The sequence below is a fragment of the Rissa tridactyla genome, chromosome 2 (genome assembly GCF_028500815.1).
Source record: "Rissa tridactyla isolate bRisTri1 chromosome 2, bRisTri1.patW.cur.20221130, whole genome shotgun sequence".
NCBI lineage: Eukaryota > Metazoa > Chordata > Aves > Charadriiformes > Laridae > Rissa > Rissa tridactyla.
Window position 1 is genome coordinate 66,824,499 of NC_071467.1, and position 23,660 is coordinate 66,848,158.

Sequence of the window (23,660 nt, forward strand, 5' to 3'; positions counted from 1 at the left end):
TGGCAATGTAAGAAATACACTACTGTGTCACACAAGTGGTCCATCTAGTCTGGTATTCTCATCTCCAAAATGGCTTTCTTTTATATCTGCTTTAAAGCATTCTGGCACTGGTGTCATTGAGCACTTCACTGCCCCCGTATTGCAGGGCTGGGTGAACAGCAGTTCCGCGTTCAGCTTATCCATTGCCTTTACAGTTTTGTAAACTTCTGTTACATCTCCTCTCATCGTTCTCTCCTCAGTGAACAGTCACAGCCGTTTCAGCCTCTCCTCAAAGGGCAGCCGCCTCTGCTGTGGACCCGATTGTCCATTGTCGTATTATTTTTATTGAGAGAATCAAATGGCCTCGGGACAATGAAGTAATATGAGCCATATCAAAAAAGGACTACATTCTTGGACCACAGAGAGACGAAGTGCTGGGAATTCAGAGGATAGAGAGAACCTAAAGTTTATTTTTCCCTGTACAGATTTTTTAAAATATCCTGACAAGGGAAAAGATGACGAGCTATTCAGCCAACAAGCCATCATGAAGGACACTTGGAAGAACTGAAAAACTCTGCAAGTGCTTTTGATAGGCCAACTGCTCCATAGATCCTAGAATCAATGTGTCCTGATGTTCTATTCCTCTGAATATGTATGTATATCATGACCGGTGGGGTTTGCTGAGATCCCACTCAAGCAATCAGGATGTGGCAGGTCAGAACACGCTACAGTACACTTAACGCTAAGGTGGATTAGTTTGGTGAAGTCTGACTCCCTCTACATTGGCTTAACATGCCGTGTTTCAGAGTGTGGTACAGAGGAAAATGGAAACTAGAATAAAACAAACAAAACCAAAACCAAAACCTCGTACATTCTGAGGTCCTTGACTCTGAAACTAACCAATGTTATGCAAGTTTTCTAAATACAGAATAGTTGTCTTAAATTTATTTTTTTCTACACTAAACTTATGCTGTAGATTTCGATTCTGATTAATGGACATGTAATTTACAAGTTCATGACTTAAGGAGCAAGGAATTTGTTGGAATCGTCTTAATTTTTATGAGGCATGTGGGTATTGATTTGAAAGTGGACTAAGTGGTTTGCAGATTTCTTACTCGAGGTTGCCAATAATTTAGGGTTGCAATCCATTTTGTAGTTTGACAGAATAACCAGTTTGTATTTATCTTTTATGGATTCATTCAAAAGGGTGTGCAAGCAAATACACACCCAGACAAGCTAATGTATTACAGCTTAATTAAACTAAGAATGGAATAATACAGGGATAAAATTAAGGCCCCAGGACTGAACCTATAAATCAATAGGTTCCCATCATCAAATCATCATACTCAAAGTAGTAAGTAATCAAATGGAATTATGAAGATGAAACGTAACACAATTACTTGGAATAAGTCTTATATCTTGGGATAATTTAGGAGGACTGCATGTCTTTGACAGTCTTATAGCCAATATAGTCTACCAGACCAACTGATAACGCAAATATTTACTCACAGTAATGCAAACAGATCTCTAAAATATCGTCTTTGCCAATGCACAATGTGGGGTTCTCTGTTGTGGAGATCATCTGTTGAGTCATATGAAGAGAGAAAGGTTGCAACAGTAAGCTGCGGAGAGGAAATGTACTTTCTAGACAAGTTCTTTTGAGTCTGTTGTTTGTATAGTTATCGTACAATCCGGTTTCACATGGAGGCACAGCTTTTCTTTGGATCTGTGATCCCTCAGAAGTTATGGGATAAGGGAGGTGTTGCAGTCCCAGGCTACATAAAAATGCGACATATAATTGTGGTTTCTTGTGAGCCAGTTGTGTGAGATACAGATAGAATAAACCATCAAAAACCATTATAAGAATAGCTAATAACTTAATTCACACATTCTCCATATGCACACTCTTTTCATGACAGCTGTTTAACCATTCTGAGCCTTTCTTAAATTATTCTACACATTTTAGAGACCAAGAATTGTGGAAACAGGAAATGTCCCTCTAGAACTTATCCTATTGCCCATTCACCTAAATCCATAAGCAACTCTTACCTTACAAAATTAATCCTCTTTGTAATTAATCAATGAAAGTTTCCCTAGAGGGAATGTGAAATGTCCTTTACTGGGGATACTCAACAAAAACCCTGAGCACCCTGACTAACTGAAGTCAGCTCTGTTTTGATCAGGGTGGGGTAGACCAGATGACTTTCAAAGGTCCCTTCCAGCCTACAACTTCCTAAGTATGCGTGATTCTCTGTCCCGACTGAATAAATAGGCCTGGGTTCCTCACAGGTAAAATACGTTGCGAAAGCTTCGCGGAGCTCCTTGCACCGCAGCACAACTGAACATGAGCAGGTAATTGTTTTCAGCTTCTCGGCTTGCCTCATCTAAATTGTATTCCCTGAAGGCACACAGGCTTCTTTCTCACAGGCAAGAAAAACGCTCCTTGGTTTGTTTTCTTCTTTTTCACCCACACCCTGGCTCCTGGACTCTCTGGTACTGCCTGCCCTGGCCTCACGCCAGCTCTGTCCCAAAGACTCAAGTCTGCCCATCATGACCTCCTACCTTGAACTGATTCCCTTCCCAACACAACCTTGCTCAACAGTTAGGTCGAGAGGGAGAGGGTAGGACTGACCGATTTTAGAGGGCAGCTTGAGGAAGAGGGGGGATTTATTCTGGGAACGGGAGGACCTTTCTCACCTGCTAGAAACCCTCTCTGAGATCTCATCCTTATTATCTTGTCCAATCACCACTAAATCTTCTAATGAGCCAGATCTCTCAGAGCTGATGTAGAAAAACTAGAGGAATGCGAGCTTTCTCCATCTTTTCTGGTTTTCTGTGGAAATAACTTCCGTGTGTACTTTTACACACATAGACAGCAGTAGCGGCCAGATCGCTGTTTTAGAAAGTTTCTCTCATCTGCAATAATTTCTAAAATCACAAAACCAGTTGTCCAGTGGAATATAGTGAAATGAATTGTTTTGATGATCACTCCAGCAGCATTTTTCACCGTTTACAAAAGGATTTGACTTTGGGGAAATGCTCCTCACCTCTCGCGCTGCGGGTTTTCTCCCCTCTCCCCGCTGCACAAGAGCTATTTTCTGATCCTTTCCTTTAAGCCCCTTTGCTTTTTTTTTTTTTAAGCGACTTCCAGATATCTGATACAGTATATAATGAGGAATTAGGTTCCATTACACGAAGGCTTAACCTTCTCGAAAAAGCATTCAGCCCTTGCCAGGAGTCATCAATATTTAACAGCTGTTGTTATTATGAAATACTTCATAGGGTAATGCGGCTCGTCTGCTCGCACGCAAGGGTTTGAACGGGCGCCAGGCCCCTGTCAGAGCCGCTGGGGAGATTGACAGGCGGCCAGGCTTTGCGTGACAGCGGGGCTGGGGTTAGTCAGCAGCCTGCCTCCTCCGCAACGGGGACTTCTCCTCCCCTTCGCCTCCCCTTCAAAAGGGCTCCTCCGGGTGGGGGTCTCCGGAGGGGGGTGGTGGGGGTGGCCGAGGTGGCCCCACCAGCTCCCGCTGCCGGGCGGTGGCATCTCTTTGATGCCCCTCTCGCCTCCCCTGCCTGGAAAAACGGTCAAGGCGCGCTGGGAAAAAGGGGGAAAGTGGTTCTGAAAAGAAAGAGGGGATGGGATCTGGGAAGCAAAGGGTTTGGGTTGTACCTTAAATAAATGTCATGCTGTACTCGAGAGACTTCAAAGGGCAGTCGGATTTCAAAGCATCCCTTAAGAAGAAGCAGACTGAGAAAACCGCTAAGTTGGGAAGAAAAACTTTGCATTATTGCTAGCATAATTTCATCTGGCGTTCTGGTAGCCTCCGCAACAGGACAGACACCATACATCTTTTATTCAGAGGGTGCATTTTGGTGCCGATTTTTTGCTCAAGCGTTCGTGCAACCTGTATGTTGTATTTCAGAGTGCAAACATCCTTTTCATATTATTCAGCCATGTATAATAGCTGTTCTTTATGTTGTATATTGTTTAAATCCAGCGTGCATCTAATGAGTCCGGTCCTTATTGTCACTCGGTGTTCTCTGTAATGCAGCAAGAGGAAACAGACCGTTTCAGTTCATGGCTGTAGGTCTGTTAAGCAGAATTGCTCATACCGAGTGTTTCCGAGTTGTTTTGTTTTGTTTTCTTAGCATTCAGGGTAACACGCATAGCTGATCCTTCCTGCAGCTAGAAGATCCAGGAAGAAAGACCCTGTTTTCACTTCCTTTCAACTAACAGTTACCAAAAGTAAGACTTATATTCATAAAGCAGTATCTCTGAACTTGCAAGCTAGATTCGGGTATTTTCATCTGCCCGCTTTAAGAAACAATTTATCCCCTGGGCACCACTGGAGAGAAGTGGTCTCACAGGTATTTCTCGTAGAAGGGCTTGCAACTGATACGCCTGCACCATAGCGAGTCTGAAAAAGACAGTACCGTCCCCTTCGTACACCTCAAATGAAACCCAGGCAAAGCGTTCAGATAAGAAACAGCCTCCCTTCACTGCTCATTTCTCGCCTGTGCCGTTGGCTGACGCAGGCAGCCCGGGCGGGGGGAGGTCCCTGGGGTGGCTGGGGTATACACACAGTTTGACCATGCATTAGTTTGTTATATAGCTTAGCTTGGCAGGTAGTTTTGCTAATTATTTTCTGGAGAAAAAAGGTTGTGCTTGTGCGGGAAGAGGTACAGAAACACTCTGGAGAGCGTAATCCCACAGGTTTAAAAAGTACAGTTTTATGACAGTCCTGAAATTTCCATCCCTCTGAACTGAAGAGCATTCTGCAACGAATAAATGTTCTGTTATTTCTGGGGAAAAGGGAACGGCTGGTTTCATGATACTTCTATAAAGTGTCAGGCAGCTTTTCCCTTCTTTACATTATTCCAGATTTGATTTTCAAGCCAAGCGGTTTGCAAATGCAGATAGCGATGCTCATATCAGAACTGGAGGCTCAAAAGAGATCTCAGCTTTTTACAGTGTTCTGGGGAGAGACAGTGCAGCTGTGAGGGGCTCAGCAGCACCGTCTGAGACAGTCCCAAACGTATCATCCCTTTTGTGGACTTTTTTTCCCCTGCATTAATTAGCTGTCAGTACCAACTCTACATTATTTTTTGGTTTCCACTCCTTTCGCCTCTTTCAGATCAGAAATTGGAACAATGTCCTTAGATCTTTGACCTTTCCTTCAGGAAACTGCTTTGGCCGTTTTTCTTCATTTTTTCTCCCTCCTCTTCTTCCTCCTAGCCCCCTTTCCCCCTCTGCCCTGTATATTTCCACAGTGTTGTCTTTCTGTAGGACCTAGTGTTTCCAAATTTGGGGGCTTTTAATGTTGCCTGGGATTGCGCTAGGCTCACTACATCGCATGACCTTGCAAAACCACCAGCCTTGGTACTTGTATATCTTGTATTTATCACCCTATGGTATCAATACGCTCATTCATCTTCCTTGGCAGAACAGCTCCATCTTCTGTTTTATTTCGTTTTCTGGAAGCGCAGGCTAGATAAGTTGTGCTCAGAAAGAGGTCTCTGCTGATCCTGCTTCCCATCTCCTCAGCTTGCCATTTTTGAACCTGGTAGGTGAGGGCTCTATGCTGAATTGCTGACAATCTAGTCCAAAGAGTTGCCTCTCCCACAGAAAGCAGTCCAAGGCTCCATAAGTCTGAAACTTTCCAGTTTTTTACAGCCAGCAGCGTTCACCAGACTTCGTGCAACATCAGGTTTTTTTCTTGCCCCATTCTTGATATATGGGAACTCCAGCAGCCAGAAGTTTTCCCCTCAGGTCACTGAGTCATCCTCTGCTGTTTGTTGTTCTTTATCTTTCCACACTTTGCTCCTCCCTGCCTACTAGAGACAGTACTCCTGCATTCTCCCACCTTTTGTTTGTTTTTGTCATCGTAGGCTTCACCTTTCCTCCAGAGGGCCACCATTTTATGTCATGGCTAAGCTTGACCACAGCTGTCTTGGCATCAGGGCCCTTGCTACCAAGCCACCCGTCATAACCAACGCTTACTCTCCTTCACTTCTCCCCCTTGATTCTTGCTGGTGACAGGGGCATCACTAGGCTCCTCTGTTTTCTTTCCCCTATTTTTCTGCCTGCTCAGGTAACATCTTGCAAGTTGCCCTCCTCACCCTGCCCTGTCTTGCTTTTCCTTCTCCTCCTCATTTGTTGTGGGGGATCTGCGTGGTTTTCTGCCCATCTTGCTCTGCTTTCCCCAGGTGACAGGCTATCACCATCTCCTCTCAGCCGTCCCTGTACTATCAGCCGAGCCCTGGGTGGATTAATGGAATATTTCCAGGGAAGCAGAACAAGGGTGAGCAGTGAGCAGCGGCTCTGCTGCCTCAGGTGCGAGGATCAAACATCCCCGTCTATGAGGAGCTCTTTCTTCTTGGCACGAAGGGTGTCGTTCGTCTTTGATGGTGCAATGGGTCTCCTTGCAGCCCAGGCCAGTGAGTGGGGTATGTTATGAAACGGATGTGTGTGGCCTAACATACGGGTAACTCTAGCTGGCAAAATAACATTAAAATACTTTCCATTTGGAGATGGAATTTATAGTAGCCAGACGAGCTGCGGAACAAACATCTCTTGTGCTGCTGCTGCTGTGTTTGTGTGAGCCTGAAGGCTAACAAACAGGGAGGGAGCTCTGGCCCGCTCAGTCGGGTAAAATAATAGTTTCCACTAACGATGAAGTTCAAACTGGCGGAATTTTCACAGCGCCAAAAGAACGCATCAAAAAAGTAAACCTTCGTTTCCTCTCACCCCTCCCAGTCTGTCCTTAAACCTGCACAAAGACTGCAAACCACTGTGTCAATAATTACAAAAACATCTTTTCTGAGGGGGGAAACTCTGGAAAAGGCCATTGGAATAGGGGTTGGGCTTTTAAAAATTATTGTCGTGAATGTCCATATGTCTGTTCTTATGGGCAGGCGTAGCAGAAGGCTTGGCCGGTCAAGGGGGGGAAAAGCGACCTCTTCCAATTAGTTGAAAAGGTATACCAAAATGAAAATGCAAATTGAGGAATCTGTATCTCCTGTTCATAGCAGCCAAGCTTGCAAGTCTAAAATCACAAAACTGTTTTTGCTGGAAAACATGGGTAGGGATCTGGTTTAGGCAGCTTGGGATTTTCCTGATGTGTTTTCCCATGCCCAGGGGAGGGATTTATTACATCTAATTATACATTTGAGATGATTGCTTTGGGGTAATGACCGACATTATCACTGGCGGCAAATATTTACAATGTAAGCTAAAAAACATCACGGATATTTAGTCAGTGTGGTTCTGCATTGCCATCATCGGTTGTAAAATGCATATGTACTTTGCAACAGTCCCTCACCAGGCTGTTAAATTGATAAGGGGCTCTTGCACAGTCCTTCGGAAAGGAAGTGACTCCATTTAGATCATATCCTCAGTCATTTGCAGCAAACATTATTCAAGCCATTTAAAAATGTAGACCTTTTTCTTAATTTGGTATCTTACTAAAAATTTAAATCCCATTCTCATGGCTTTTATCAGCAAGCTCAGGAGCATTAGAGGCTTGCTGGCTGTCTCCGCTTCATATTCTCATTTGGTATAAACTATTCCTGTCCGTCTCAACCCTTCTTTTTTTGGATTATTAACCATCTCTGGCAGTGGCTGCTCCAGCTCTCCTTTAGTTGGAAGGGACAATGTGTATCAAATGTCCCAGCTAATCTCGCTGGTATGCTCTCTTCTTTCATTCTCTCCGTGGAAAGGAGAACAAACAGAAAACTGAATCTCTGTTTGCTACCGGCATATTTGTATGACCCATCTCTGGGATGGGGCAGTAAGAGTGAAGCTGACTCCTTAATTTTTACTGACCAAATGATAAAGTCGGGTTCCTGTCATACTCCCTAAATCATGCAGATCCAAACGTGCTAACTGCTGTAAGCCTTCTCAGAAATTCTTTCACTATCCCTAGAAATGGGATTGTATTACAGGGATTTTTCTATGGGATATATCGATACGAAGACTTTAATCTGAGTATTCAACGATACATCAAGCAATGATAACCCGTGTGCTGGGAAGACCACTCACCAGTTTTGACTCCCATGAAGGTTTTCATTATTATTAGGAAAAATGTATGCCATTTCAATCTGTAGTGAGAGAATTTAATGAATTTCATGTAGTAAATCACCTGCTGAAAACAAACTTTAAACCTCTGTTTAAAACTGAAACAGTTTAAGAACATTCCCTTGAATCTTACAGTCAGGCTCAGACACGTAGAAGGGAATAGGGTAAAGTGAGACTGAAAATAATCTGATGCCAAGAAGGTCGGCACTGAAAAGAAGAAACTTATTTCAGTCCCTTGTCTTCTGAGCTATACAGGCATTTCTTTATATTGTCATAATACATATTTTTATAAACAAAACAACTTGCTAACTTTCTTTTCTTTCTTTCCTGTGGGTTTTGGTTGTTGCTTTCTGTAGAGTACACTAATGGAAAAAATATGTTCAATAAAAAATGTGATAGATATTTCATGTAAAAAACATCTGGACTGCCAAATATGTATCTATCTCCCTCACAGCAAAAGAAAGTTGTCAGTGACTGAGATCCAGACCACAAAGACAGCAACTCCCAATGAAATCAATGCATGTTAAATGCCTAAATAAGAATTTTAGTCTAGCGGCCCTAATCGTTATGATTTCTAAGTTGATAATAACTCTTTCCAACAGCCATTCAAGAAAAGCACTTTAAGAAGCAAGTTGGCCCAACGATAAAAGAAGACAATGTGTCTAACAAGACTGCTGTACAAGAAGGTGGACTTCTCCTAGAAGTGAGTGCAAAAATGCCGTCTTTTCTGGCTCTGACTTCTTTAGTTTGATGTTTTGGGTTAATGCTTTGTGGCAATTTTGAACGAATGGTCGGTCTTGGTGCGAGTTGTTCAAGGATCACATTTGGGAGCACTTCTTGCAAGAGCAAAACTGGCAGTCGTCATAGTCCCAGTCAGTCTCTGTTTGGGCAACTGTACCTTGCACCATTATGTCCTCAAAATTACCAGTGGACCAGTTCTTTGTCACTTGGAGTGACAGCAGAGCTTTATTTCACTTGGCCCATATTTTGATGGTGCCAATAGGAGCTTGCCTGGTTTCTGATCTGAGTTGAGAGTATTTTGGGATATTTTAATTTATCCTACTTCCTCAACTCTGTGCTCCGAGGGAAGCGGTGTGTGCAGAAGTTAATCCTTCTATGTATTTTTATCCCCTTCAGGATGACTTTATACTGGCAGAGCAGCATAAAGGGGCCATACTGTTACTGAGAATTGGATCCATTAATCTGGATGAAGAATTAATACTGCTGTGAACTACTGAACCAGATAGAGCACAGCAGTCCATCCCAGATACATCTGCATTTCAAACGCATGATGTAATAATGCCTTTTATACACTGAGGTCCTTGGAAATTCCTATGTGATTAAGAGTACATATGTATAGTTGTTTTGGATAGGATAATATTAATGGTATAAAAATTGTGTTTTACTGACAGCTCTGAGATACATGTAAATGTAAATTAAATAGTAGCCTCCGGCAAATAAATGCTATATACTATTAAAGAAAAAAGACATTTTATCATGGGATCCAATATCGTAAGTCATTCGAGTCTGTGGAATGGAAATTGGCACCCTGCTTTACTTCCTCTGAATACTTTAGAAGATTTTAATTTTGTATTTCAAAGCAAGTAACACAGAGGCATCTGATTAGTTAGTGCTAGTGCTAAATTGAGATGTTTGGCTGTCAGGTATTATTTGCAATCATTGCCATTCTCAACGAAGAGGGAGTCCAGGGCGTACAATAAGTGATAAATATGGTGAGTATCTAATTTTTAATGAGGCTCTCCTGTCATTAGTTTGTGTTTTGTTGGGTGTACGTTACATGCCCACAAGTTGTAATCATTAGGGATCTTCAAACAGTATCCCTACGGCCTCGAGCACATGGAGAGAACACTGATACGTAATTTCAGGTAGGTTACAACAGACCAATACTACTGTGTATGCTAACGGCCTGCTCACTGCAGGGTCTATAGGAGTCATATTCCTTTTGAATATATGGGAGATATTATCTTTTTTTATCCTGGATCATACATAATGTGGATCATTAACTAGATGATTAAGTTAATGTTAATATGAATGTATTCACCAGGCTTCATTTATGGGCATGTCTGACCTAGGATAAGAGGGTGAATTTTCCTTAGACCTTGCTGGGAATGTTTCCTGGGGACTGAGTTTGGCTCAGATGCTCATTCAATGGCCATAGCATGTGAAGAAAAGTGGGTTTTTTTAGTTGTTCAACCAAATTCACCATGTTGGTTATTAGGGACTCTGGGGTTTTAACTAAACAGTCGCATTTGTGATTTCTTCCAAGGAAAAGCAAATCATCTTGCTTTGCATATTGACTTGTGAATCTGGCCACTTTATTTGCTCTCAAAAGATATTTTTCATCTGTCAAAAGCCACTTTGCTCCTTGTGACACCACCTTGCACTGTGTAACCTCCGCTAGAGGCTTTATATAATACAAACCAGAATAATCTGAATCACCAAAATATGTGTGAATAATACTATCCCTAACTGCAATGTTAATGGAAAATCAGGGACAACTGCATTTTTTTTTCCTAGTGGTTATGATCACTGTGCTCTATGCATAGATAGAAATATGGAATAACAGGAACTCTGTTTACTGGTAAATAATGTATCTGTGACTCTCCAGTCTTGGAATAATGCAGCACTTCCCCTTTCAGCTTAAAAGAAAACAGTGGAATTAGGCTGTCTTCAAAGTATGTTTAAAATGCTTTTTATTTCTAAAGGCCTCTGCCACAACATGTGTTTTTTATTTAAGATTTTATAGAGATTTTTTACAGCTATAATCAAATAGCTTTCATCAGCAATAATAGAATAAACAATGATACCAGTTTATCAAAGACTTTTTAGTGGAGCACAGCAGGTAACTAAATAAATAATTTCTTCCAGTGTTTTAAGTTTTAAGATCACTTCTTTTGGATAAGAGAGCTTTTTCTTGCCATCTGTCTGTTTCCCTTCGGAGAGAAGACAGACAAAGCTCTAAGAACCAAAGTCCAATTTTACTAATGGTCTTTTTCAGTATCTCCTATTCTTGCAATCTTTGCTTTCCTTGGAGTCTTCAGACTCCAACTGCTGACTGCAGTAATGATTTTTAACTTTGCAATTTCGAAATATTTTCCAAGACAGGTGGTATTGCAACCCTTGTGCCACATGCCTTCTGGCAGAAAATGGCCACATTCAGTTTCTGAAGCCTGTTACTGAACACTTAAGGAACACTGGGCCAAACCCGTAACCAGAAAAGTGGGAAAATAAATTGTATTGGCAGTCAATAAATCCAGACAGAATTTATGGGGTGATGGGGTGGAGAAACACAATAAAATAGTGACTTGGAAAAATAGGAATGATTCACTGGTGGGTATCTAGGCAATAGGCTTGATTGCAATAATCATCGCATGGCTGTTAGCCACCTCCTACTCTTCCCCCCAGCTACGCTGTACTCACAGTCTCAAGTCCAGACTCAGAGTCTACACTGTTGTGCAGGTTATTTCTCATCCCAAATGCATGTGTTATTGCCATGTATTATACTATCCTATCTGAAGAATTAAATGTCTTTTGTTGAGAGGGAGGTCCTCTCTGGACTTGCTTTCTCAATGGCACGCAGTCAGGCAGTGGCCCCATCATCATGACTGACATTGCTTCTTGCGTAATCATCACCCATATATGAAGCAGCAACCTGCTAAAATTGTCATGTGGACCTTAGTGACCACCCCACAGTTGCTCCTGCAGTTGTTCTGCTCGTTATGGAAGAATCACTGATGTTCAGATTTCTGTCTCAGTCCTTGCTGCTGAAGGAGATGTCTTGATGGTCGTTCCTTCCTTCTTTCTTTTGTCTGTTGGTCTTCTGTTTCACTGTTGTAGGCTGCAGCATAGGATTTATTGTATTTCTGTCTCCAGATGTACTGGACATAATTCTTTTCAGGTGTGAAAATAGTGTTTTATATCCAAAATGTCACAAAAATTAAAATGAAATCTGGGTGAACCAGGCAGCTCTCAAACAGATGCTAATGGAGTAAGACTGCCTGGTTCTGTCATGCCCCATCTCACTGATGAATACTGATAAAGGCCAGACCTAGCCTGTTTTGTCATTTCCGTGCTCACCGGCTGCTCACACTCTTTCATGGAAGGTCCATGTTGTTTTCAGGATATTCCAAGACACTCTTGCCCGGTTCACAGACAGATTTCCATGAGTCCTCTTCTCTTAAGGCTTCAGGGCACAAGAATCACATTTCTGTGATTTTGTCCCATGTTTTTCGTTACGGTTGCACTGAAGATGCCAGTCATCATGCTATCTTGGTATTTCTTATTCAGTGACACTGTACATTTACTCTTCCTGAGCAGAGATGGTTAGCTCTGCATGCCTGAGTTATATTTTTCCTGCTAAAAACAAATAATGACATATGGTTGAATAAAAAGGTATTGGATTTCGTTGCTCTTTCACTTTAAAACACACGCATGGGAGCAAGAAATGCAATAACCTTTCAGGCATAATTTGAGTTACAATCCAGAATGGTGGCTGTAGGCTTAATATGTCTGCGTGCCGAAGAGAAAAACCCCATAGCCTATTTTTCTGTATGTAGTTCAGAGTGATAACAGGCTCCCTTACAAAAGCCTCCACAATGTTGCTCAGATGCGGAAATCACCTGCTCTTTCAGTGGGAACATCTGCACCTCCCTGGGTCTGCAGCCCACCCCACCCTTCCGGAGCATCTGCTGGTAACTACGCCAGCCTTTATTCATTTTGGCATGTCAGGAGACTATGCCCAGGAGACCCCTGCTCTCAGTGTACATCCTTAGCAGCAGGCTGCTGAGCGCTTTGGAATCTCCTCCTGCATGTGAAAGAGACTTCATTTCTTCCGGCCAAACACGGGACAGACCTCTTAGTTTTCACCAATGGCAGAAAAAGCAAATTATTGACATTTTGTATATTATTCTATGGTAAAAATTTCATTCTCCGCCCTTCCTAAACAGTACTATGATTACAACTTACTTATTCGTATTTTTAGACCAAGACTGTCAGATGGCTGGCATCTTAAAAAACATCTTCAAAAATAAAGAAATAACTTCTTCAAGATCATGTGTGTCTTCAGAAGTGGAGGAAAACAGTAAAAGCTAGTTTTGGTGGTGCGGCCCTTATAATTCTCTACTGGTATCAATAATCTTAGCTTCACTACATTAACCACTTAATTGTCTAAAGTTGGATTTTTCAAATTGAGCTTCTGTGTTTTGTAGGCATACTTTTGTTCTACCATTTAGCAGATGATTTTTGCTGATTTGAGTTGTAAGTAACATGTTGTAAGCTAGGCAATTCAGGTATCTAGCTACTGAACCAGCAGCATTTGTGCTTGGAATTGAGCATTGGTGCAAAGCGATAGCAGAGTCAGGTAAACGCACTTTATCACACAGACAAGTCCTTTATATATTATCTCTTAATTCCATATCATGGATTTAGGCATTGTTGTGAATAGGAAATTTTGATTCTTGCTTGGTAGTTCCCGCTGAAGTCAGTGAAGCTTTTTTTCTTTAGCTTTAATACCAAATAGAGCCCGAGTCTTCTTAATCAAAACCAAGGAAAGTCAGACTTTTTCTCTAAGTAAAGGATTCAGGATTTGATAGAACGCCAGCTTGAGCATGTTGTTTAACATTGTGTCGTTACCTTAAAAGTGGCTGCAATTAATAAGCTTTCTGGGAGTTACTTTGAACAGAGAGGTGCATGTGCACATTTCGGCACTGAAAGGTATTTCCAGGTGGCCTCTACTAACAGCTTGAACTAGGGTTCAAGTTTCATTCCAAGGGAGTTGGAAAATGATACATTAGAAAACATCCTATTGGTGCTGTTCTTCACTCTGCATAAGGAAATAACATAGGAAACCCTTTTCCCACTTGGTTTCCTGTAATTTTTTTAAACTTGTTAGTGTAATTCCACTTCCTCCTTCCAAACTGATTTATGTAATCAGTACTTGATAAAACTGTGCTCTTGAAAAAGGTACTCCAGTTTGAATTTCAGTCTGAGAGCAAGAGATTTTACTCTTCCTGTTATTTTTTAATTTAAACTTGAAAAGGAAAATTGGGAGTCAGACAAAGTGCGTTGTTGACCAAGGCACGGGCTTCAGAAATGAAAAGCTGGTAGAGAGAGACATTTTGATTTATTCTGGTCTTGAACTCCTTTTCAGCAACGGTGCTGACTCTCTTAGCACAGTCCTCCTAAAGTAAATCCTGTTGGATTTTGATACCATGCTTTACCTTTTAATCTACTGGTTTAAAATGGTGCCACCAAAATAGGACGTTGTTATAAAGAGCTCATAGTCTCAGTGCATCTTCTTTTTCAGTTAATACAACTTTTAAAAGTTACCCAAACAACCCTTTTGCTTTCCTTTGTTTTCTAGCATGAACCTTCTCCCAGTAATTCAGATGACATGATTTAAGCTGACATTAGTCACTTGGGATGACTTACAGAGAATTTAGCCATGAAAAAAAGAGCCATAAATAGGGTCAGGAGTAACTTGCCATTTTATCACATGCGTACATTTGCTTTCTTCTTGCCAGGCGCAGGCAAAACACAAAGGAACATTTCAGAGGCCCTGGTCCCTCTTTTTTTTTTTTTTTTTTTTTTTCCCTTTGCAAATAGGCATATTTCTAAAATCCAGACTTGAAATTTGGCATGGCCACAACTTTGTGCAAAAAATATCCTTTCTGTTGCCCTTCAAACAAGTAACTAATGTTCTCGCTTATTCCATTCTTCTTTTTTTTTTTTTTTTCTTCTCAAACAAATCCGGACAGAAAAGCCTGTGACCTCTAAATACCATTTGCTCTCTCCTCCAGTCCTTAGTGCTACTGTTAGGACTGTAACGATCACGGATGCTGCCACAGCGCTGAGGTTTCTGAAATACAGGCGGTGGCACCCTCCAGCTCGACAGAGGGGCAGAGCAAAACCAAAAGACGCGATCCTCTCCCTTCAGATTTGCAGCCTAAATATAAGACAAGTGATGAAAGATGCATTTTGATGGGCAACAGAGCGCATGGAAATAGTGAACAAAATGGTAACCCCGATTGCCAGTGCTTATAATGTACGAGCAGCTTGACCATTGCCAGGACTTTTGCAAGGGTTTTAAGGAGGGATTTGAAGGGGAAAAATCAAGTACCCCTGTAGAGGCTTGCATGGAGCCTTTTAGCAAAATGGGAAACACCATTAAGTGCTCGTTTTCAAATCTTGCATATGGGTGAGGGGAACGTGGTTGGACTGATGGGAGTTAGTACTTAGCTTCTCCAACATGAAATGACAGATTATAACTGAGGGGGGCGCAAGCTGTGAGCTGCCAGCCCAGGTGTGCAGTGAGGAGGGACAGCTGGCATCCTCTCTGGTTTGCACTGGCACGGGAAAAGTTGGCTTCCATTTGTCAGGGCAGAGGCAATCTCCCGCTGTCATATGAGGGGGCCTAGCTGAGAAATTTCAGGCGTACTGATGAACGGAGAAGTTGTCCATCAGCAGCGTTAAGGTAAAGAATCAATAAGCTGTGCCAGTCCGGCACAGACCAGATGTGGATCCGAATTTCCGGCCACCGTTGCTGTCCCCAGACTGTTCATCACAGCCAACTCCACCCGAGCTCACTTTTCACAGCCGCTTCCTCTGTTTCTGCTCAGGCTATTTTGGTGCCTCTGGAGACGGTCCAGCGTCCACGTGACTTCCTCCCCAACAAAACATATTCTCCCATTTCAGCTCGGTTAGGTTTTTTTTCTCTCACAGACTTCAGAGCTAACCCTTGGCAACCCTCCTCGCCAATCAATCGGTTCAATATCTGTATGTGAGCACTGCATCGTATGGATGCACCGGCACTTAGTCTGCTACTAGAACTGGACTTTGTGCATTCAAGTAACGAAGGCAATCATGACATGCTGCTCCTTCCATACAAGTTCCTGCATGAGCATTTGCTTTTGAGGAAGCGTCCTATTTTTGAAGATGGTAAAGTCATGTACTGTAAAAAAAAACCCCAACCCAAAGACATAGAAATACACTTTAAATAATGCCTGTCTATTATCGTAGATAATCGCAATCTTACATCGTTTATCTGGCCTTCAACTGGCTGAAGTGAAATCATAAATTAGTAGCCTAATCTGTATTTACAGCTGACACTTGCTTCCAGTGTATTCCTCATTCTCAACTCAGAAAAGCTAATGAGCTGCAGCTGTGGTATCTTCTCAGTAAGGTGAAGGGACGAGCAAGAAAGCAGGTCCAGGCAAGATTGTGTGTTGTCCTAAGAATTTTTGCAAATTTGCAGTGATTTTTTTTTTGTGTGTTTATGAAGATTTCAAAAGAAAACCCTACATATTTTATGAGAAATATTGAGTACATTTCAATTTTACTTTTTGCCTACCTCAGTTACTAAAACTTGAATATGCCATTTGATGGGATTGAACTGAAAAGAAAACTGGTGTTAAAAAGCATGATGCTGACCATTAAGTGTACTGTTTCCTATTAGCAAGGATAGAGCGTTGATTTGGAGACAGGAGGACAGATAGGCACCCTTCAAATAGTTCTGTTCCTGTTCCAAGAACTTCAAGAGAAATCTCCATCATTCTGATTTTAACAGTTCCTGACATTTTATGAGCAGAAAAAAGAAAAATGAGATTGTTTTTGTATCCCACTGAAATCGCAGTCGTCCCAGGAATTCCTAGCTGCAAAAGCCGATGGTGGAACACAGCAGGCATTTTCCCCAACGTGTTTTGCACCTTCCCACCTCCTCACAGTTACTGCAATGCCCCCGCAATTCTCCAGTAACTGCGACGGGGCTTTTTTTTAGCAATAAGAAAACAAATAAAAGCAGGGGCTCACAGAAGGGCCTTGGGGAAGGGTTCATCTACATAACTCAGGCGGAGATTTGCAGTCATTGCTGCTGGTTTGAGGAGTTGTCTCTAACTTTCCATCCTTCCCTCTTTCCAGATGATGATCCGCTGTCATCCACTTGGTGTCTAGATTAGAGAGAAGGTGTCGCTTGGCTCTTCGGGTCAGCGTAACACATCAGTAGTAGAATTCACCCCAGCTGCTGGTGTGGGGCAGGGTGTGTTTTATACAGGATACTTACAGGACACAAGACATGCATAAGATGATAACTAGAACAATAAGACAGTTCCCAGAGTCAAATGCAGGAATGCCACACTCCCTAAAAACTCCACTGACCTGGAATGGCGTTTAAAAAAGCTGTTTTAGCATGTATTATTGAACAGAATGTGAAATACAGGTTGTTTTGCTCCTCTCCCCACCCCCTGAAATAGTTCCATGTTAGAAAATGTAATATATAGTGCTAAATACACAGAAAAATAGTGCTGTGAAATTAGGACATCACATTCTGTTTACAGTATATAGGCTGCAACATTGTGTCTTCTAGGTTTTGATTCCTTACAGCAAGAGATGTCTGCAATTCATACTTGTAAACAGTTTGCAAGCACAAATAAAAGTCAGCTGTGGATGGAATATTATGACAGCTTCTTCTCGCCAGGACTTGATGCACTTATATGTAAATAACACTGAAAAAAAATTCCAGACATTTGGTACTTACATATGTCTAATTGTCCAACATGTTGGATAAATATTACTCGAGACTCTTTTCAGTAAGTTATTTCTGTGGAAGATAATGGGTAATCTTACTACATTTGTTGTTGCAAAGGCTACCTAACTAAATTTATTATTACAAGTGCAGAGCAGCGAGCAATTAATGCTTCATTTTGAGTCTTCTCAAATGGAATTCATCAGGCTTGCATTTTCTATATTGAAATTGTTGAAGAGAAGACTGAAAAGCCCCAAGCAGCTGCAGAACTCCGAAAGAATGAAGGGCTGAACTTGCACTGAAGATACGATATTGCCCCAGCTTTGCTCCCATCTGTGAATACAACATCTGCTTTTGAGGAAGTGAAATGAGAAACTGCATAAATCAATATAAAGATTGTTTCTATTTCCAAGTGTAGTCCAGGGTATAGTATTTGTGAAAGAGCATTGACAGTAGGGTTCCATTACTGGTAGAGCACAGTTTTAAATTCAACATCATGATTAATGAGGAAGCTAAAGGAAAAGATATACAAGATTATGTCATACTTTAGTATCCCTTCATGATAATTGCTAAGGTAAATGACACACTACTCATCCAAGTACTCACTAGCGTATCCAGTAATCGTGATACATACATCTCTGCAGTAATAAAAAAAAATGCTTTTTTTCCTGACAATTTTAGAATTAATGATTTGAATATTCTTCTTCTTTAGATTACTATAAATAGTCTCCTATACTTGTGTAGTGTCCGTTAATCTCAGGAAGTGTTCATATACTCACTTCCCATATGAAATCCCAATTGGTAATGCAAAGAAAAGAATCAGGGATTTTTTTACAATTAGACATGAAAAAATCCACCAAACCTGACCATCAGTAGTGAGCATTGTTAGTATTAATAATTTATTCTAAACAAACACGCCATATAACAAATTTGCACTGAGGTGTTTGTTGTCACCCATGAATTCACTTTTGCAGCAACAAACCCTTCCCTAAACCTGTCTTTAAGGTACTAGTCGTTAGTACTGCTCTGATCTGGAAGCACGGTCTGAATTCTCATTTCTAGTGTTTAGTACTTGTGAAAACAATGGGATTCAATTGGGATGTATCTCTTTCTAGCGTGCACCACATAACATGCGGCACATACAAAGTCAAACGATGCTTCAGCTCTTCTTTCTCAGTACCATCTTGGGCAGAGTGGTTGGCTTTGAGGTGCCGGGCTCATCGGAGGCCAGCGGTTCATGCGTATAGTAAAGACGAGAGGCCCTACCACAAGGACGTGACACAGACTGAGCAAGCTTTGTTACAAAAGCTTAGCTTGGAAGGAAAGTATAAGGGAAGAAAAACTACATTTACAGTTTTGCATCAGGCAATCAAAACAACTTTAAAGGCAAAGCTGTTCTTGGTGGTGTCCAATACTTATTACATATCAAGCATATAAAAAACAACATCACCATGGTTTAAAATGCGTTTACATGTGTGCACGCATTACAGTCTCACCCTCCAGGGAACTACTATGTTTTCTTGAAAGTTTATAGCTCACAATTACCAGAGCTCAGTGACTTACATTTTCCTAACCCATTTCCAGGAAGCCAGTTTTGTCTGCTGCCTCTTGACGAGCCACAGCCCTCCAGCTCCCTTGTTAGACTGAAGACACATATATAAACAAATTTCTCCAAAGTTGCCCTCATTCCTTCATAGAAGTGATGGGATACTGAAAAATGAAATAACGAGAAATTTCACCAGCTGAACGGCTCATAATCATCCATGCCTTTCAGATGGCACAGCTGTTCCCTCCGACAGTACATGGGAGGGCCAGAGTTCAAATTCATGAATGATCTTTGAAAATTCTTCCAGGCCGTGCTTTGGGAAGTGCTGCACTAGATGCTGAATTTCCGTACTGCCTTTAAGGAGCCTGAAGTGATATCCAGGCTCAAGGAGACAGGCAGGAAAGCGAACTTCATTTTATCTGGAAAGACAAGAATAGTGACGGGGGCATAATGATCATATGTATGTATTTCTTTGTATTTGAAAATAAACATTTCTGCTATGAAAACCAATCAATTGGATCGAACGCTTTCCCTCCGAAAGGCTTCCCGTATAAACCCATGGCTGTAGGCATCAGCCTGTAGGGTTTACTTCCTCCTCTGGCTCACATGATGGAAATTTGTCTTCTGGTTTGTTTCTTTTGCCTGAAAACTAAGCAGTACACACAAGCCTTTGATCAAAACTGAATGTTAAAAACAATTCTGCCACTCCCCCTTTGCACGAAATAGTGCTTACTCACAGAAATATTCCTTTTGAAGTTGCTTTGTACATATCAGAGAAATACATAAGAGTCCAGAGGGCTAAGAGATACTGTACTTGTTGAGCAAAGGCCATATTCTGATGTCACCAGATACGGTATTTCTGAATAGTCTTTTATGTGGGGTTTTATTTCAGGGTTCTGTAAGAGCTTCTTTTTTTTTTTTTTTCATTTTGCTTTATAAAGAGAACCTCAGGGATTCCAGAGGGATTTTTGAGAAGAGCAATTATAAGTCCTAAAAACACCAGTGGAAAGAAATACTGATTCACTAAACAATACAGTTAAAGACAGAAGACACATTAACTGTCTGCATTTTCCTCCTAATATGCATAAGACAAGAACGAGTATATCATTTCCAGAGTTTTTAAATAGCTACTTATTTAGATCACCAGAAAATGGCCCCATCCCACATAGGATGCAAAAACCCAGCTATCCACTATTAAATGAAGCTGTTCCAGATAAACTGTGAGCCAACTGACCCTGGAAATTTAGTACCCAAGTTGCGTGACTTGAAAATCTGTTCAAAGCAAGGCATGGCTGCAGGCCTTGATTGTTGTACTTTAGTAACCATAGTAACATGGTCTCTGGAGACCTAATGCTAGTGAATTTTCCTTTATTTCAAGGAAGAGTAATAAGAGAAATGTGGCTTGGAACTTATTCTCTCCCTCTCCCCCCCCCTCCCCCCCCCCTTATTTTTACTATGCCATGACCTTGACCAAACTATCTTTGAAGTATTTGCTGGCTGATTTTCTGCTATGGGACCAGAAAAAAAAAAATCAGGATATATAAAGGTTCTTGCCAAAGGAAGTCCTATCTTCCTCAAAATATTTGCCTTCATTCCCAAAGAGAACCTCTTGACTAATAATGTTTCAAAAACTTCTTAATGGAAGGAACTGATAACTTTCATCTCACAGCTACTGCGGGCACCAGAATAATGTTGTACTCTCTTTGAACTGACAGATTAATTGTTTTTTGTTTCAGTAGCAGGTGCAGCTTTTCGTGAGTACATAATTGGATGTACATGTTTTTTCAAAAGAACACAGGCCCCTGTCTGGTGCCAAGCTCTTTTTTAAATTTTTTTTTCCATTTGGGAAAAAAAACCACAATTTCATTTTTTAAGTACAATGTAGAAAACTCATGTAAGTGTTTTTAAAAAGCCAAATACAAACAAACAAATGTTCACAATACATACTTAAGTCTGTCTCACATGTTTCAGCTATTATCCTGGATTAGAAATTCCATCTGTCATTGAATCCATATGGTTTACCAAATGGCAGTTTACAACCATGTATTTTTTGCAGATTCGAAGTTAGTTGGTTTTTGTTGCAAAAGTTTTAATGTCCACACTCATATCTGTCTGCGTGTGTGTTTCTATCTGTGTGTGTCCCTGTGTGCTTGTATAAGTATATGCAAATTGCTAAAAATTGTGATAGGATGCAAATGGACTTTGTCCATTAGAACACACCAGTTGTACACAAAGCAAATGACATCAACATTGAGCCATGGAGTTCGGTCTAAATCCAAGATCCCTGTTTTAGGCTTTCCCTTATTTCTACTGAAAAGAATAAAGTAAATGAGGAGAGCTGCCTTTACTTCTCTGTGCTGTCCTCTCTGTGTTTTGGGCAGACACGTGCTTACATTAGGAAGCGCAGACTGCACAAGTATGAGGCTGGTCCATGTCCTCTTTCCCTTTCCTTGCCCCCAGTTTATCGATAACCCAGGCAGATTCCGGCTGTGGTTCTGACACAGCACCCCAGTGCAGCCTCCTGTTCACTGGGAACGAGAGAACGCTATCGCCGAAAATTTTATTTCAATAACTGAGAATGTTTAAAATCATAAGTGGAGCCATATACTTTGTTGTCCTGTTTACTGTGAGACCCAGTAACTTGGAACAAAAAATTCTTGTTTGTTTTTGTTCATTCTCACGGACTAAAGCTGTCTCTCTCTTCCACTCAGTCTAACAAATCACTAAGATTCTGGCCAGAATAGCAGAAAATCTCTATGCAGTGTTACTGTAAAGGGCTTGAGTATGGAGTTGTATATGATACCTGAGAGATTTATCTGAGAGGTCGGAAAAGGTCTTTTCCTACTAATTTGCAATCACTGCTGCCCACTTCTGGGGTACCAGACCTGTGAGACCAAACACCCTCCTCCTTTTCCCCAGCTGTGGTAAGTAGGTAAGAAAAGTATAAATCTTAGCCTAACTCTGACTCTGTTCAGAGTCCTCTGTGCTACAGATGTCAGATTTCACGCTGAACTGCATTTTAGGGTAATATAGTAAAAACAGAAAAATTTGCAGTCATGGGTAAGACTCACTGGTTATGAAGTTCTACTCCGTGTCCAGCTCATCTCTTCTTAGTGTGGTTGAAGCAGCAGGTTTCCCAGCTAAAGTGAGGTTTAGACACAAGGAATTTGTGTTTATCCTCAGTAGCTTCATGTGGCTTCATGAAAGTTGTTGTTGCATCGAAGTGGGTTTTGCTTTCCCTGCCTGCAGGGCAGAGCATCTGATGGTTGTGTTTGGGGTCATGAAAACCAGGCAATGCTTACTTAAGAGATCTTAACTCAGAAAAGGACATCAGCATTTTGAGAACAAAACAAAAACAAAGCAGGGGAAGTTTGTAATTCTCTTCATTTACTCCTTCAAATCCATACTTGTTTCTGGCTTAACTGAAACACGTGGCTCCTTGAACTTTTCCTCCACTTCTTCATTCCTCTTACTCTTTCCCACTCTTCCTTAATACCTCCTACAACCTCATAGATGTAGTTGCCAGTCCACTGATCTGAACTCTTAGAAATACACATGGTCCCATTTCCCCTTCCCATTTTTACAAACTGCTGCACCTGGTAGAGCCCAACTTTGGCTTTGTGAAAGAAAAACTTGTGTAAAGAAAAAGCTGCCCTGCCTTCCACTGTGGGATAGAGACTGATCTCTTAGGGTACATGTCTGGGCCTATAGAGTATGTACACATATGTTGGATGAAGAAGATTCATTTTTGCATAGGAGTATTTATTTCTTGATCCATAAAAACAATCCTTGTTTTTACAAAACAATCCAGGTGCTCCCCCATCCATTCCCTACTGGGGCTGAAAAAGTCCGTCTTGCCTGCAGGACAACGGAACGCACATTTTAGGGATGTTCAGCATGATACCGTGTGAGATTCTCTGATCATATTCAGATCTTGTGGTCATTTTCTAAGCCTTCCCAGATAGGGCTTGGTGCATGAATTTGCATAGGTTAAGAACATTCCTTTAATGTTCTTAATTTCTACTTGCCACGGCTGTGCAGGCAGGACCAGAGGTCTTTTGGAACATGCATGGTAACAGCCACAGACATCTGCATGAAGGAGCTCCCTTAAATGTCCTATGGTTATCTTTGTGGAAATTTTTAGTCTGTTCAAATTAAAAGGCCTGCCAGATGTTCAAAATGTAATAAAATTCTAACATCACATCACTGATGGTTTCATTCCTGTGAAGATGAGTCCAAAGAGACAAGATGCCAAAAATGCTTTCTTGTCTCCACTTGACACTGGAAATGGATATGACAGATACCATCTACGGAGGCTCCTCTCTGCGCAGTGGAAGGCGCAGATGTGAAGATGTAGAAATCTTGACACATCATCTTCTGGTTGGTGAGGTGCTGGGATGAATTTGGGCATTACTTGGAGCAGAAAATAGCACTGGTCCAGCAACTCCTTGTGCTCGAAGAGTCGACAGGGATAACTAGTGTTCAACACAAACCCAACTAGGCAGAGACAATGCTTATTC

At 41.4% G+C, this 23,660-nt stretch overlaps 1 protein-coding gene across 1 annotated transcript in view; it reads left to right on the forward strand.

Annotated features, from left to right (window-relative positions):
• Positions 1–23,660, forward strand: part of AHRR (aryl hydrocarbon receptor repressor) — an 85,450-nt gene that overhangs the window by 49,194 nt on the left and 12,596 nt on the right. The window contains exon 4 of the mRNA XM_054192330.1: positions 8,659–8,759. Coding sequence (XP_054048305.1) covers positions 8,659–8,759 — 101 coding nt within the window. The remainder of the gene's footprint in view (positions 1–8,658; positions 8,760–23,660) is intronic.